The 13,247-nt window shown below is 34.5% G+C and overlaps 1 protein-coding gene across 2 annotated transcripts in view; it reads left to right on the forward strand.

Moving 5' to 3' along the window:
* LOC122038473 (auxin response factor 12-like) overlaps positions 1–13,247 on the forward strand; it is a 73,371-nt gene that overhangs the window by 56,856 nt on the left and 3,268 nt on the right. For both annotated transcript variants that reach the window (XM_042598244.1, XM_042598245.1), the window contains exons 11-14: positions 6,907–7,054; positions 7,333–8,303; positions 8,375–8,565; positions 9,010–9,117. In XM_042598244.1, coding sequence (XP_042454178.1) covers positions 6,907–7,054; positions 7,333–8,303; positions 8,375–8,565; positions 9,010–9,097 — 1,398 coding nt within the window. In that variant the 3' untranslated portion in view covers positions 9,098–9,117. The remainder of the gene's footprint in view (positions 1–6,906; positions 7,055–7,332; positions 8,304–8,374; positions 8,566–9,009; positions 9,118–13,247) is intronic.

Here is a 13,247-nt window from a genome sequence, read left to right on the forward strand (position 1 = left end):
ATATAAACAATAAGGAGTCAAACGTGCAATTTTGTTTGATTGAATGTGTTAATAATACAAATAAAATGAAAATAAACAATAAACACAACACGAACCATTAGAATATTATATGGTTTAGAGTCGTGCACTTATATCACGATCTACTGATTTGTTAGGTGAATCACTAAAAAAGTTACTATGAAATCTCTTTTCAGGGTTAGAGAAAACCTTGTAAATGGTTTCTTCTCTTGACATAAAATAGAACTGTAGGTACATAGAGAAAACCGACTTTAGTGTGGATATAGATAAGCACAATGGAGAAAGTAAGAGATCTTTTAAAGATGTGAAGCCTTGATGATTCATAACTTTTTAAAATTGATTGGTGCACTTTAGAACAGAGTAAAAATATATATCTAGCACCTTTTTATATAAGCCAAACAACCCTCAAATTGTATATGGAAAGGCTCAAACAATTCTTTTATGCACACCTCCAGTCCGAAACAAAATATTCTTAGTTGATTGACCATACAAAAAATATCTATTACACAGCCAACACTCAACACTTAGGCAGTTGACTAGAAAACTTTTCTAGGTGATTTCTTGTTCATCCATGTTGTAAAAGAAAATAAAAACTGAGCAGAACAGTACATCTTCTTCTGCTTTAGATACAAATAAAAAGAACTAAGGAAATAACTTCCTAAGGAAATAACTTCCACTAACTGCTATAACTTCCACTAACTGCAATAAACAGTTATGAACTACTTCTAAAGCATAGTTTTAACACCACTCCTTGCTTTAGGAGCTGCAAACACCAATTTCTTGTCTCAGAAACTCAAACTTGCTGACAGGAAGAGGCTTTGTGAAAAGATCCGCCAACTGATCTTCAGATTTGCAATAAATTAACATCACCGATTCTTCTTTCTGCACTTCTCTTAAAAAAAACAGCTTTATATTGAAATGCTTAGTTTTCCCATGAAACACAGGATTGTGGGAAATGACAATAGCAGCTTGATTATCAACAAATATTTGAGTGCTTCCTTTTTGATCAAACTTGAGATCCATTAAAATCTTCCTTAGCCACAAAGCTTGATTAATAGAAGTTGTTGCAGCAACAAACTCTGCTTCTGCAGTAGATTGAGCCACTGTTTCTTGCTTCTTCGAACTCCAAGAGAAAACACCAGATCCGAGAGTAAAACAGTAGCCTGAAGTGCTCCTCATATCATCAATGGAACCTCCCCAATCACTGTCTGAAAAGCCAATAAGCTTGAATTCTTTGCTTCTTCTGAATTTGACTCCAAAGTCACTTGTCCCTTTGACATAACGAATTACTCTTTTGGCAGCCTTGAGATGCAATTCACTTGCACAATGCATGAACCGAGACAAAATGCTTACAACATTTAAAATATCAGGCCTTGTTGCTATGAGATACATTAAGCAACCAATTAAGCTTCTGAAATACCCTTCATCAACCTTTTCAGCACCATCTTCTTTACACAGCTTCTCCTTTTGATTCATAGGAGTGCTTACTTCCTTGCATGCTTCAAGCTTAAACTTCTTTAATATCTCCTTTGCATACTTCTTCTGACAGATAAAAACTTCATGCTCAGCTTGTTTAATTTCCAATCCAAGAAAGGAAGTCATCAATCCAAGATCTGTCATCTCAAAAACTTTCATCATTTCAAGTTTGAACTCCTCAACCAGCTTTGCATCATTTCCTGTCAGTAGATCATCAACATAGAGAGAAACTATGAGAAGATTATTGCTTTCATGTTTGACATAAAGAGTGGCCTCAAATAAGCTTTTCTCAAAGCCTAAACTTAGCAGATGATCATCAATCCTGCTATACCAAGCTCTTGGAGCTTGCTTCAAACTATAAAGAGCTTTCTTGAGAAGAAACACATTGTCTTCCTTCCCTTTCCTTTTAAAACCTTCAGGCTGCTCAACATAGATTTCTTCTTGCAGAACACCATTTAAAAAGGCTGATTTTACATCAAGCTGATATACTCTCCAATTCTTGTGAGCAGCAACAGCAAGCAACAATCTAATGGTGTCCAATCGAGCAACTGGTGCGAATGTATCAGAGTAATCCACACCAAATGTTTGAGCATAGCCTTTCACCACAAGTCTTGCTTTGTGTCTGTTGACAAAACCATCAGCATTGAGCTTGGTTCTGTACACCCACTTGACTCCAATTACTTTTCTATCTTGAGGCCTTTCCACTAGGATCCATGTCTTGTTCTTCTCAATCATGAACAGCTCCTCCTTCATTGCAACTATCCACTTTTGATCATTTTTAGCTTCCTCATAGTTTGCAGGTTCACACACGGCAATGTTACATCTTTCATAGATGTCAGAGAGCAGCCTAGTTCCTCTTACATGAACATCATCTACTGCTTCATCCTGCAAACCTTCTTCATCTTCAGTGTTTAAACTAGAAAACTTGAATTTCAAGTCTGTCACAGTCTGATTTTTCTTCTTTGTATCCTCCCAGTTCCATGCTTCATTCTCCATGAAGTAAACATCCCTGCTTACTATAATATTTCCAGTCTGTGGCTGGAAAACTTTATAGGCTTTGCTGACATTACTATATCCTATAAAAATACCAGGTGCAGCTTTTCTATCCAGCTTATCACGCTTGTTTTGTGGAATATAAGTAAAGCATAAACAACCAAAGATTCTAAGAAATTTCAAAGTTGGTTTATAACCATACCAAGCTTCAAATGGTGTTTTATCTTTCACTGCTTTTGTGGGAAGTCTATTTTGAAGAAACACAGCCGTGTTTGCTGCTTCTGCCCAAAAACTTTTTGGCAAATTCTTCTCATGCAGCATACACCTTGACATTTCCATGATATATCTATTTCTCCTTTCACTAACTCCATTTTGCTGAGGAGTGTAGGGAGCTGTAAGTTGATGTTCTATGCCTGCATCTTCACAAAACTTGTTAAATTCTGTAGAAGTATATTCTTTCCCATTATCAGATCTTATAGTCTGAATTTTGCAGCCACATTCATTTTCAACTCTTGCCTTAAATTTCAAAAAAACTTGAGCTACTTCTGATTTGAATTTCAAGAAGAAAATCCAGCACATTCTAGTGAAGTCATCAATAAAGGCAATGTAATAGAGACTACCCTTTAAAGAAGGTGTTCTTTGAGGCCCTGAAACATCCGTGTGAATCAATTGCAACTTCCTTGAAGTTCTGCTAGTTGACTTGGAGAATGGTTTTCTATTGAGCTTGCCGAATTGACATGCCCTACAATATGAAATCTGATCAGCAAATTTTGGAAGCTCTTCTGGAATCATCTTGGATTTCATTTGCAGCATTCCTTGGTGATGATAATGCCCGAGTCTCTTGTGCCAAATCTCAGTGACATTTTCACGAATTGAGAAAGCAGTTTGCTCCTCCTCTAATGGTTTTAGAGCAAAGCTTTTGCCTTTCATCTTTATCTTAAAGATATCTTGATTGGCTGCATCTTTAATGAGGCAAAAATTGTCTTCGAAAACAACTTTAAATCCCTTTTCAATCAACTGACCAACACTCAACAAATTTTGATGAATTTCAGGAACAAAAAGAACCTCAGAGATGAGTTTTGTACCTGAACAATTGGTTATGGCAACCGTTCCCTTTCCTTTGACTGAAATATAATCATCATTTCCTATTCTTACTTTGGTGATTTTAGTTGGGTGCAAGTCTTTGAACAGTTCCTTGTCATTGGTCATATGATTGGTGCAACCACTGTCAATTAGCCAACTCTCAATTTCTACATTGCTTGCAAAACAAGTTGCTACAAAAAGTTGATCCTCGTCTTGATCAGCAACTTCGTCTTGATCAGCAACTTTAGCCTCTTCTTCTTGCTGTGGATTCTTATTTTTGCAAATGACAGCTTCATGTCCCATTTGATTACATTTTCTGCATTTTGCATCGGGTCTTCTCCAACATTTGAAAGGTGGATGACCTTTTTTGCCACAATGATGACATGGAGGATAATTCACTTTTGCACCAGCTTTCTTGTCTCCTGCCTTGTTCTTATTGCCCATTAATGAACCTTCTCCTATTGCTTGAGGATTCTTGTTTTTTTGTTTTCTGAAATTGCCAACATCATTATGCCTGGCTGGTAAGGCTCCTTCAATTTCTCCCTCTCGCCTCATTGCACGCCTCTGTTCTTGTGCTTATAAGGCATTCAAGAGTTCTGCCTAATTTTGGTTAGATCCTTCGTATTTTCGAAAGTAGTGATGGTAGCCTCAAACCTTTCGGGCAGAGTTACAAGAATTTTCTCAACAATTCTTGAGTCTGTCAATGAAGAACCTAGTAATCGAACTCGATTTGCTATCCCAAGAAGTCTGTCAGCATACTCCTTGATGGTCTCTGTTTTCTTCATTTTCTGCATCTCAAAATCACGAATTAGATTCAACACCTGCATTCCACGAATTCTTTCATCTCCTTCATATTCCGACTTGAGATAATCCCAGATCTCCTTTGCCGTCTGAAGAGACATGATTCGAGAAAATATAGTGGCTGAAACTGTAGCAAACAAACAAGCTTTAGCCTTTGACTTCTTCGTCTTCTTCTCCTTATGTACTTTGATCTGAGCCATGGTAGGATTTGCAGGAAGTACAGGAATTTCGTAATCAACGTCGAGTGCTTCCCAAAGATCCAAAGCATCCAAGTATGTCTCAATGCGTACTGCCCATATCTGGTAATTATCTCCATCGAACACTGGTGGAGAAATAGTAGAGAAACTTGTTTCTGCTTCCATGGTGTGTTAAAGTTACACAGGTCCCTCAAGAAGATTGCTATGATACCATTTGTTGTAAAAGAAAATAAAAACTGAGCAGAACAGTACATCTTCTTCTGCTTTAGATACAAATAAAAAGAACTAAGGAAATAACTTCCTAAGGAAATAACTTCCACTAACTGCTATAAACTGCTATAACTTCCACTAACTGCAATAAACAGTTATGAACTACTTCTAAAGCATAGTTTTAACAATCCATTCGACCAATTTCATTACTCGAGTCAGTTGAAAGTAAACAGAAGTTTTTTGTTCTAACAAAAAGCTTACAATCGACTCTTGAGTCGATTGACCAGTCCAGTTGATTGGAGATGTCTTCTCATTCAATTGGATCTACTTGGAATCCGAACATTAACATTCTTCTGTTATCAAAACAAAGATTTTTCAATTGACTCCCAAGTCGATGGAACACTAGTTGATTAAGGATTACATCTAGTCTGACTAAATATTATATATTCCAACTTTATTTGCTTATACTTTTGTAGGCAAACGCTTGAAATCAAACTTAATCGCTGACTACAACCTGGAACATATTGCTCCTTGGTCGAAGAGTTTCTATAGCCATTAGGTATATCCCGTAAGTGTAGACCCTGAAGCACTCTTAATGTCTCACAATTCACATATTTTTTGAATCTTCAACTAACTCCATGCTCATTATCCTAAAGTTCACCACACCAGCCCTATAATTTTCGAATGCACCAAGTTTTTCAAATTTTCTCCGTGCAATCTTTTGTATTGCCTTTGAGTTCAACTCGTTACGGACCTTTGAGCCATTACGCCAATAATCTCACAATCATATCAATTGACTCACCTTAGTTGGGTCACCACGTACTATGTGTACTTTACCAAGTCTCTATATACTCGATGCCATAGAATGAAATGTCGTTCCGTGCTGCTTGGCACAGACGATTTTACCGTTCCGCCGGGCGAGGGAAACCGACACAGGAGGCGTTCCCTTCTCGACGGCGTCGGAGGAGTCTCGGACGCCTCCGATGATGCCTGGATGAGTTGCGGGATGCCTCTGGTGGCGCTGAAAGCGTCAGGATGCTTCCAGAGACGTCCCGCGACACTGAACGCGTCGCAGGACGCCAACTGCGGCATCGAAGGCGTCGTTGGAAGTGCCCGACAACCCTTCGGCACCGTCGAATGCCCCCTCGGCAGATCGCAGGTCGCGCAAGCGTGTTTCTTTTTTCCAATAAATAAATTAATTATTTTATTTAATTAATTTAAACAATTTCGAAAGATGTGATATTTCGAATTGGCTTTTATAAATTCTAATTAAATTATCCTAATAAAATATATAAAAATATATTTAAAATTTAATAAATTTTATTAATTATATTCTGAAAATTTATTTTTTAATGGTTTAAATTTTATTTAAAAATTTTAAAAATATATAATAATTCTTATTTATATTCTAATATATTTTTTATTATTTTGTATTATTTTAAATTTCATTTAAATTTTTTAAAAAATTCTTTAAAAATTCTAAATTTGTTTAAAAAATTCTTTAAAAATTCTAATAAATTAGATTTATATTCTGATAATTTTTTTTATTATTTTGTATTTTTTATTTGATATTTTTTACTATTTAAAGTATATATTATTTAATTAATAATTAATTAAATGAATAAATAGTTAATTTATATAATTATTATATATAAAGTAATATTTTGTATTAATTTATATACTTACTATTATAGATAGATCCATTTTAATTCGAGTTTTTTGATATATCAATTTTATTTAAATAAAATTATTTTTAATTATTTTTTTAACAATATTAAGTTGTTCAATAATTGAGAATTTATATAAAATTAATATACAATTTATTTTTATATATACTATAAATATATTTATCTAATAATTACTATATATAAATAAAAAAATACCGAAACCGTATCGGCACGGCACGGTACGATTCCGAAATCGTATTGTTCCGATCTGAGATTGAAATTTCAATACGGGTCGAACTTTTAAATCTTGCTTGATGCACACTTTGTTGAAACACAATTACTAATTTAAATGTGTTGAAAGGAACCAACATCGATCATTCTAAGATATTTATTAAAGAGAGTCTATTATTTTTGTTTTGTTCTCTGGCTGTTGAACTGATATACCATTCTAGTAATTGCAGGTTGGATGGGATGAATCTACAGCCGGTGAGAGGCACCCAAGGGTATCGTTGTGGGAAATTGAACCTTTGACAACCTTCCCCATGTATCCATCTCTGTTTCCTCTCAGGTTTAAGCGTCCCTTGAATCATGGAATTCCCTTTCTTAACGGTAAATTCACCTACTCCATTAGTGTGTAGCTCCATTACATACCGAGGATGTTTAACTGTCTTGCAGCCAAATTGTAACTTGGAATCTTATCATCCTACACTAATCTTTTAGAATTAGCATATATGGCTATCATCAACTGAGACAAGGCTGAGGTTTTAGCCATAAATCATGTAAAATAGGAGATTGTACCATTAATAAATTAATTGAATGCATAAAAAATGGATCATAAAATTTTGATATGTTCTCATCTTAATGTGCATCTTTTCTTAAAACTTCAGATACCAAAGAGGATGAGCTAAATGCTCTTAGGTGGGCACTGATTGGAGCTGGCAATCAAGGCTTTCCATCCTCCAGCCCCCAATCACTTGGTGTGGGCCCATGGATGCAACAGAGGAATGACTCTTTGTTACTAGGGAGCGACATCAATCAGTACCAAGCTATGACTGCTACTGCTTTGGAGAGCATACGAGGGGCTGATGTTCTGAAGCAACAATTGATAGAAAATCAACAGCCATTTCAGTTTATTCAACAACCCTCATCTAGCCATTTGCTACCAATTCAAGATTTTCAGCTGGCTCTGCAACAGAATATCTTCAGCTCACACACACAACGCTTATTGGAGAACCAACCAAATTCTGCTCCATGCCAGCATGCCCAGAGATTACCTAATGAACAGCCAAAGCCTCAGGCCCAACAAGCACATGCCTGTGCAGAAACATTTCAAATTTCTACGAATCATGTGCAGCAACAATCAAGTTTACCATCTCAAATTTATGAAAGATCAGCATTTCCTGATTCAAACTTAGTTTTATCATCCAATTCTCCGTCAAGTTCTGTCCACGGTATCCTAGGATCTTACTCTGAAGCAAAATCCAATATGTGGAACTCTTCCCAACTTGGTCATTCCATTAGTCAGCAGCCGTTGGGATCAAAAGGAACTATGCCTGGGGTGACTCCTTTTGATACTGGATTCCTGCTTCCTTCATTTGTAGAAAAAGGTGATCCTAATTGTATTCAGGGTTCCCCTACTCCCCAGATCCATCCCCTGTTTGGGGTTAGCAAGGATCCTTCCTCTCTTCTCTCCATTGCAGCTCCTAACTTAACTATGAATGCAACTGTTAGTGATTCATCTAACACTGCATACGTTGCTTCAAGTGTTCAAAACTCTCTTTATGGGTATTTGGATAAATCTTCCAAATTACCTCAAAATTCAGGAGAGATTGGTCCACAGTCCCAAACATTTGTTAAGGTCAGAATGACGATCCTGGTGACTGTACTATTTCATTAAGTTTGATCTCTTTAACATTCTTCTTTGTGCAGGTCTGCAAGTCAGGCTCAGTTGGGAGATCACTGGACATCTCCCGGTTCAGTAACTATGATGAACTGCGTATGGAACTAGGTCATATGTTTGGTATTGAGGGTTTATTTGAAAATCCTCATAGATCAGGCTGGCAGCTTGTATTTGTTGACAGGGAGAATGATGTGCTTCTCCTTGGAGACGACCCCTGGGAGTAAGAATTCATTTCAAGCACCTTTAGTTCTCGAAACAAAAACAAAAGTAGTTATTGCATTTATCATTGACTTACTTTTTTGTTTCATTTAGCATATGGCTGAGCTTGTTGATTTATCAATGGAATTTGCATGTTATGTTGAGGTCTCCTAGAAAATATTCATCGACCACTTCATATGTTTGCTTTCTATAGCCAATGTCTGAAATGATATCATGGAGGCAAAATGTGGTAGATTTTTTGTTGCATACCAATGCCTACTTCCACAGAACTGTGCAATTGGTTAACTGAAATGCCACACTCAGTCGAGTGTTATAGTTTGATTATGACGTACTTGAATATGCATCAACACTGTATTTCTAATAACTAAACTTATCCACCATAAGTTTTAATTTATGCTCTTAATGTTTTGTTGCTTAAATACCTTCTTTTGGCTTTATTATGCAGATCATTTGTGAATAATGTCTGGTGTATCAAAATACTTTCTCCAGATGATGTGCAACAGATGGGAAAACAAGAGTCTGAGTCCACATGATATTCCTCTTGAAGTACTAGGTATTTGAAATGATATATTGTGTAATTTCGGTTAGTGCAAAATACCTATTATGGATATTTCGTGTCTTCCACCATTGTTGATTGCCTCAGCCACATTTTCACTTTAGTCACCGATGAGCTCTTGATGGCAACATTCTTCATTCTTAAAACAGGAAAAGTGCATAGAATTATGAACTGGTGTGTACATATGGAAAACATTCTTTCTATTCTATGAACAGATTGAGGAATCAGAATACTACCATTTTATGATAATTTAGTGAAAAAAAATTGCACATCTGGTTCAGATTGAGAGCTATCTTTGAGAGAAACTTCAATTACTTATCTTTCCTAGATGGAATTGTTTTTAGAAGCTCTCTGGCCCTCATCTTATTCTGTTGGAAATTAGTTCTCATAATTAAGTGATGGAATAAGGATATGGACAAGCTATTTTCCGAATAGACTCATAAAATTTTCAAATAAACTAGAAATTAATATCTAAAATTATCTAAATGGAAAAAATTATAACATTCATCGGTTTGGACCTGCTTGATTGGGATTGAGATCATAAGCTTGTGCATGAGCATAATCTAGAGTGCAAACACATGATTGCTAGCTAGAGGATACACAAATGTTGGTTCAAATGGGTGGACTTGAAGCACATGATCTCTAAGATTCGGAAAACAAATGGACCTAAATTGAGCCCGAATAGATCAATTTAAGACCAATATTTGGAATGTAATATGAGAACATTGCTCATGATGAATAAACCTTGCCATGGTCGGTCCCAATCTGGATAAAGGAGGAGGATTGCATTAGATTACCAACCAGTGTCAAACATAGGCAAATGTTATGTATAAATCCATTAAACTATTATACTAATACTCAGAAGGAACATGTTGCAAGGTTAAATTGTAACGTTTCGGGAAGGACTATTATTTTTCCAAAAGAACTTGAGTGCAGTATTAAATATGCAAGAGTTTTCACACCCTAGGTTGGATAAAACTAAACATTACAACAATACCAATTGTCTTAGATTTAAAACATGAAATATACGAATGTTCATTACAAAGCAATGGAGGTAATAAATATGATGATAGGGAAAAAAAAATATTTTGTACTTACAAGAGAAAATATAGGTAGGGGAGAAGACAAAAATGATAGAAAACTCAGGTTTTGAGTTATGGTATACATGAAAGATTTAAACAAGAAAGAGTAGTTATTGTTATAGATAGTTCGTTAAGGGACGAAGTAGTAGTAGTAGTTAGGAAGGGAAATATGATTCTAGCTCTCTAGATAGTAGTAGTAAAAAAACTATTAATGTAATTTACATATTTACCTCAAGTAAGATTAGATGAAGACACGAAAGATAAGTTTTAGAAAGATCTAATTCCAACAAACGAGATGATTCTAATTGGAGATTTAAATGAGCATATAAGAGTAAAAAATGATAAATATGATTGGAGCATAGAGGCTATGGTTTTGGAATAAGAAAATATAACAAAAAATTATATTAGATTTCGCAATAACATATGAATTTATAATAATTAATATGTTTTTTAAAAAGAGAGCACCTAGCTACATTTAAAAGTGAGAATAATAAGTAGCAAATTGATTTTTTTTATAATCATGAAGAGGGAGAGAAATTTATGAAGGTTACAAGTTTATCACTGAAGAAAACTTACATAGGTTAGTAATATTAGATATGTGCCTTAAGCATATTATAAGTAGAAAATGTGCATGACTCTTAAAATCAAATGATGGAAGTTAAAGGATGAGAAATAAAGTATCTTTAAGGAGAGGGTAGAAGCATAATTATTAGGAGAAATACATCATAACTTGACTACAATATGATATCAAATTTGAAAATGGTGGTCAAGAGCATATTCGGTGAGTCAAGACTCAAGAGGATGACACTTTTAGAAAAGAATTTTGGTGGTGGAATATGGAAGTAGAGGAGAAAGTAAAAAACGAACCACTTATAAGTTATCATACATTTGTTATAATATAGAAAACTTAAAAAGTATGCAATAATCAAGAGAGTGACTGAGAAGGCAATGAGTGAAACCAAGAATGAAGCTTTTGAATGCTTGTATTGATAGGTTGATATAAAAGAAGGGGAAAGAGATATCTATAAAATAGTTAAAATCGGAGAGAGGAAAACAAGATCTTACACAAAGAAGATGCATTAAAAATAAATCCAATAGGGTACTAATATGAAGTATGAGAAAATAAAGAAGTGATGGTAGAGGTACTTTTCAACTTTTTGATGAAGGTTTAGGTGACCAACTTAGTTTAGGAAACTTAAGTTGGTCAAATGAGTATAAATTTTAATTTTTTATCGAAGAATTTGAATTTCAAAAGTAGAACATATGTTTAATAGGATGCAAAATGAAAAAGCAATCGAACCAAATAATATTCCAATAAGGGTATGAAAGTGGTTAGGGAAGCAAGGTATTGAACGCCTAGTGAAGTTATTTAATCTGATATTGAAAATGAATAAGGGTAAGTACTTTAGAAACCTACAAATTGTGTGAATTATAGTGACATTAAGTTAATGAATTATACCATGAAACTTTAAAAAAGAGTGATAAAAAAATTAAGGAGACCAAGGTTATTAAAATCAATTTAGACTCAGATTTGAAAAGTTGATGACAGAAGCTATGCATCTTGTCACACGTTTAAAAAGTATCCGAAAAAGAAACAAGACTTATACATGGTATTCATTGACTTAAGAAAATCTATAACAAATATTCAAGGGAAATTATATATATATATAATATTAAAAAAGAAAAGTGCTAGCGTAGCGTATATTGAAATAATTAAAGATATGTATGAAGATGCAATGATAAGAGTGAAGACTTGAGGCATATTATTATGGTGTATGTTGTTGGCGGACGACATTATTTTGGTTGATGAGACATGTGAAGGAGTAGAGTTAGAATCTTAGGATACGCTGGAAGTAAAAGGTTTCAGACTTATAAAAATAAAATATATGAAATTTATATTAGTAGTATTAGACGATGACGACAACAACAATCAAGCTTTGTCCCACTAAGTGGGGTCGACATTAGTAGTATTAGACGTAGCAAGATAATTGTTGAGCTAGGATACGATGAGTTACCTATAATTGAGAGTTTCAAGTATGTATAATCATTTTTGTAAAAGGATGGAGGGATTGATAGATCATTTACATAAGATATAAACAGGATAGTTGAAATAGAGGAGGGTATAAAATATTCTTTGCGATCATAAGGTACCTCTATAGCTTAAAGGGAAGTTTACAAAATAGTGTATATGAAGTTGAATGTTGAGATATGAATCGAGCATATGAACAGAAAATGAATAAAATTGAAAACTTTAACACTTATTTAAAAATGTACAGACATATACTTAGACGTTCAATAAATGTTCAAGTTAGACGAGTTAAGATCATAATAAATACACATTAATCAAGAAAGAGGAGACAAAAAATTTATTAAACAATGATAAAATAAATAACATATATTTAAATATAGATGAAGATATGATATGAGATCGAACACAATTGCATAGGAGGATCCATATAACAGACTAGGATTGATCGTTGTATAGAAAAGCTACATTTGCAAGCATCTTTAGCAATAATTTTAAGATAATATTTACGATCATGACAATTGTAAGGGGTCCGTGTCCTATGAGAGCTCTAGATCTGATTTTAAGAGATGGCAACAATAGATGTTGCACTGGAAAACTTAGAGAGCTTTGAACATAAAAGTCATCCCACTCTTGGAGAAGAATTGTCATTATATCCCATAATACAAGCTGATTTTCAGCCCTTAAAATCTATCATAATTAAAAAAAGAATTAGATTTACAATAACAAAAGATTGTTGACAAAGTTGTACAATGTATACCATATGTTGGATTTAATTGGTAATTTACCGGCTTTAAATGGTTTTGGTGCAGTCATGCCTTTGAGATCGGATTGATCATGGTTTTGATAGTTTAGGCAAAGAGTATGCTGACACATTGAAATTTGGCACAACCAAGGTGTTGATGGTTTGATGCCCCAAATTTATAAACATCAGAGAAGGATGGTGTGGATATCCAAGGGATCGTGGATGAGGAGAATCAGAGTCATGATAAGCCAAGAATACTTGGTAAGAATCTAAG

This window comes from Zingiber officinale, chromosome 1A (genome assembly GCF_018446385.1).
Source record: "Zingiber officinale cultivar Zhangliang chromosome 1A, Zo_v1.1, whole genome shotgun sequence".
Lineage (NCBI taxonomy): Eukaryota > Viridiplantae > Streptophyta > Magnoliopsida > Zingiberales > Zingiberaceae > Zingiber > Zingiber officinale.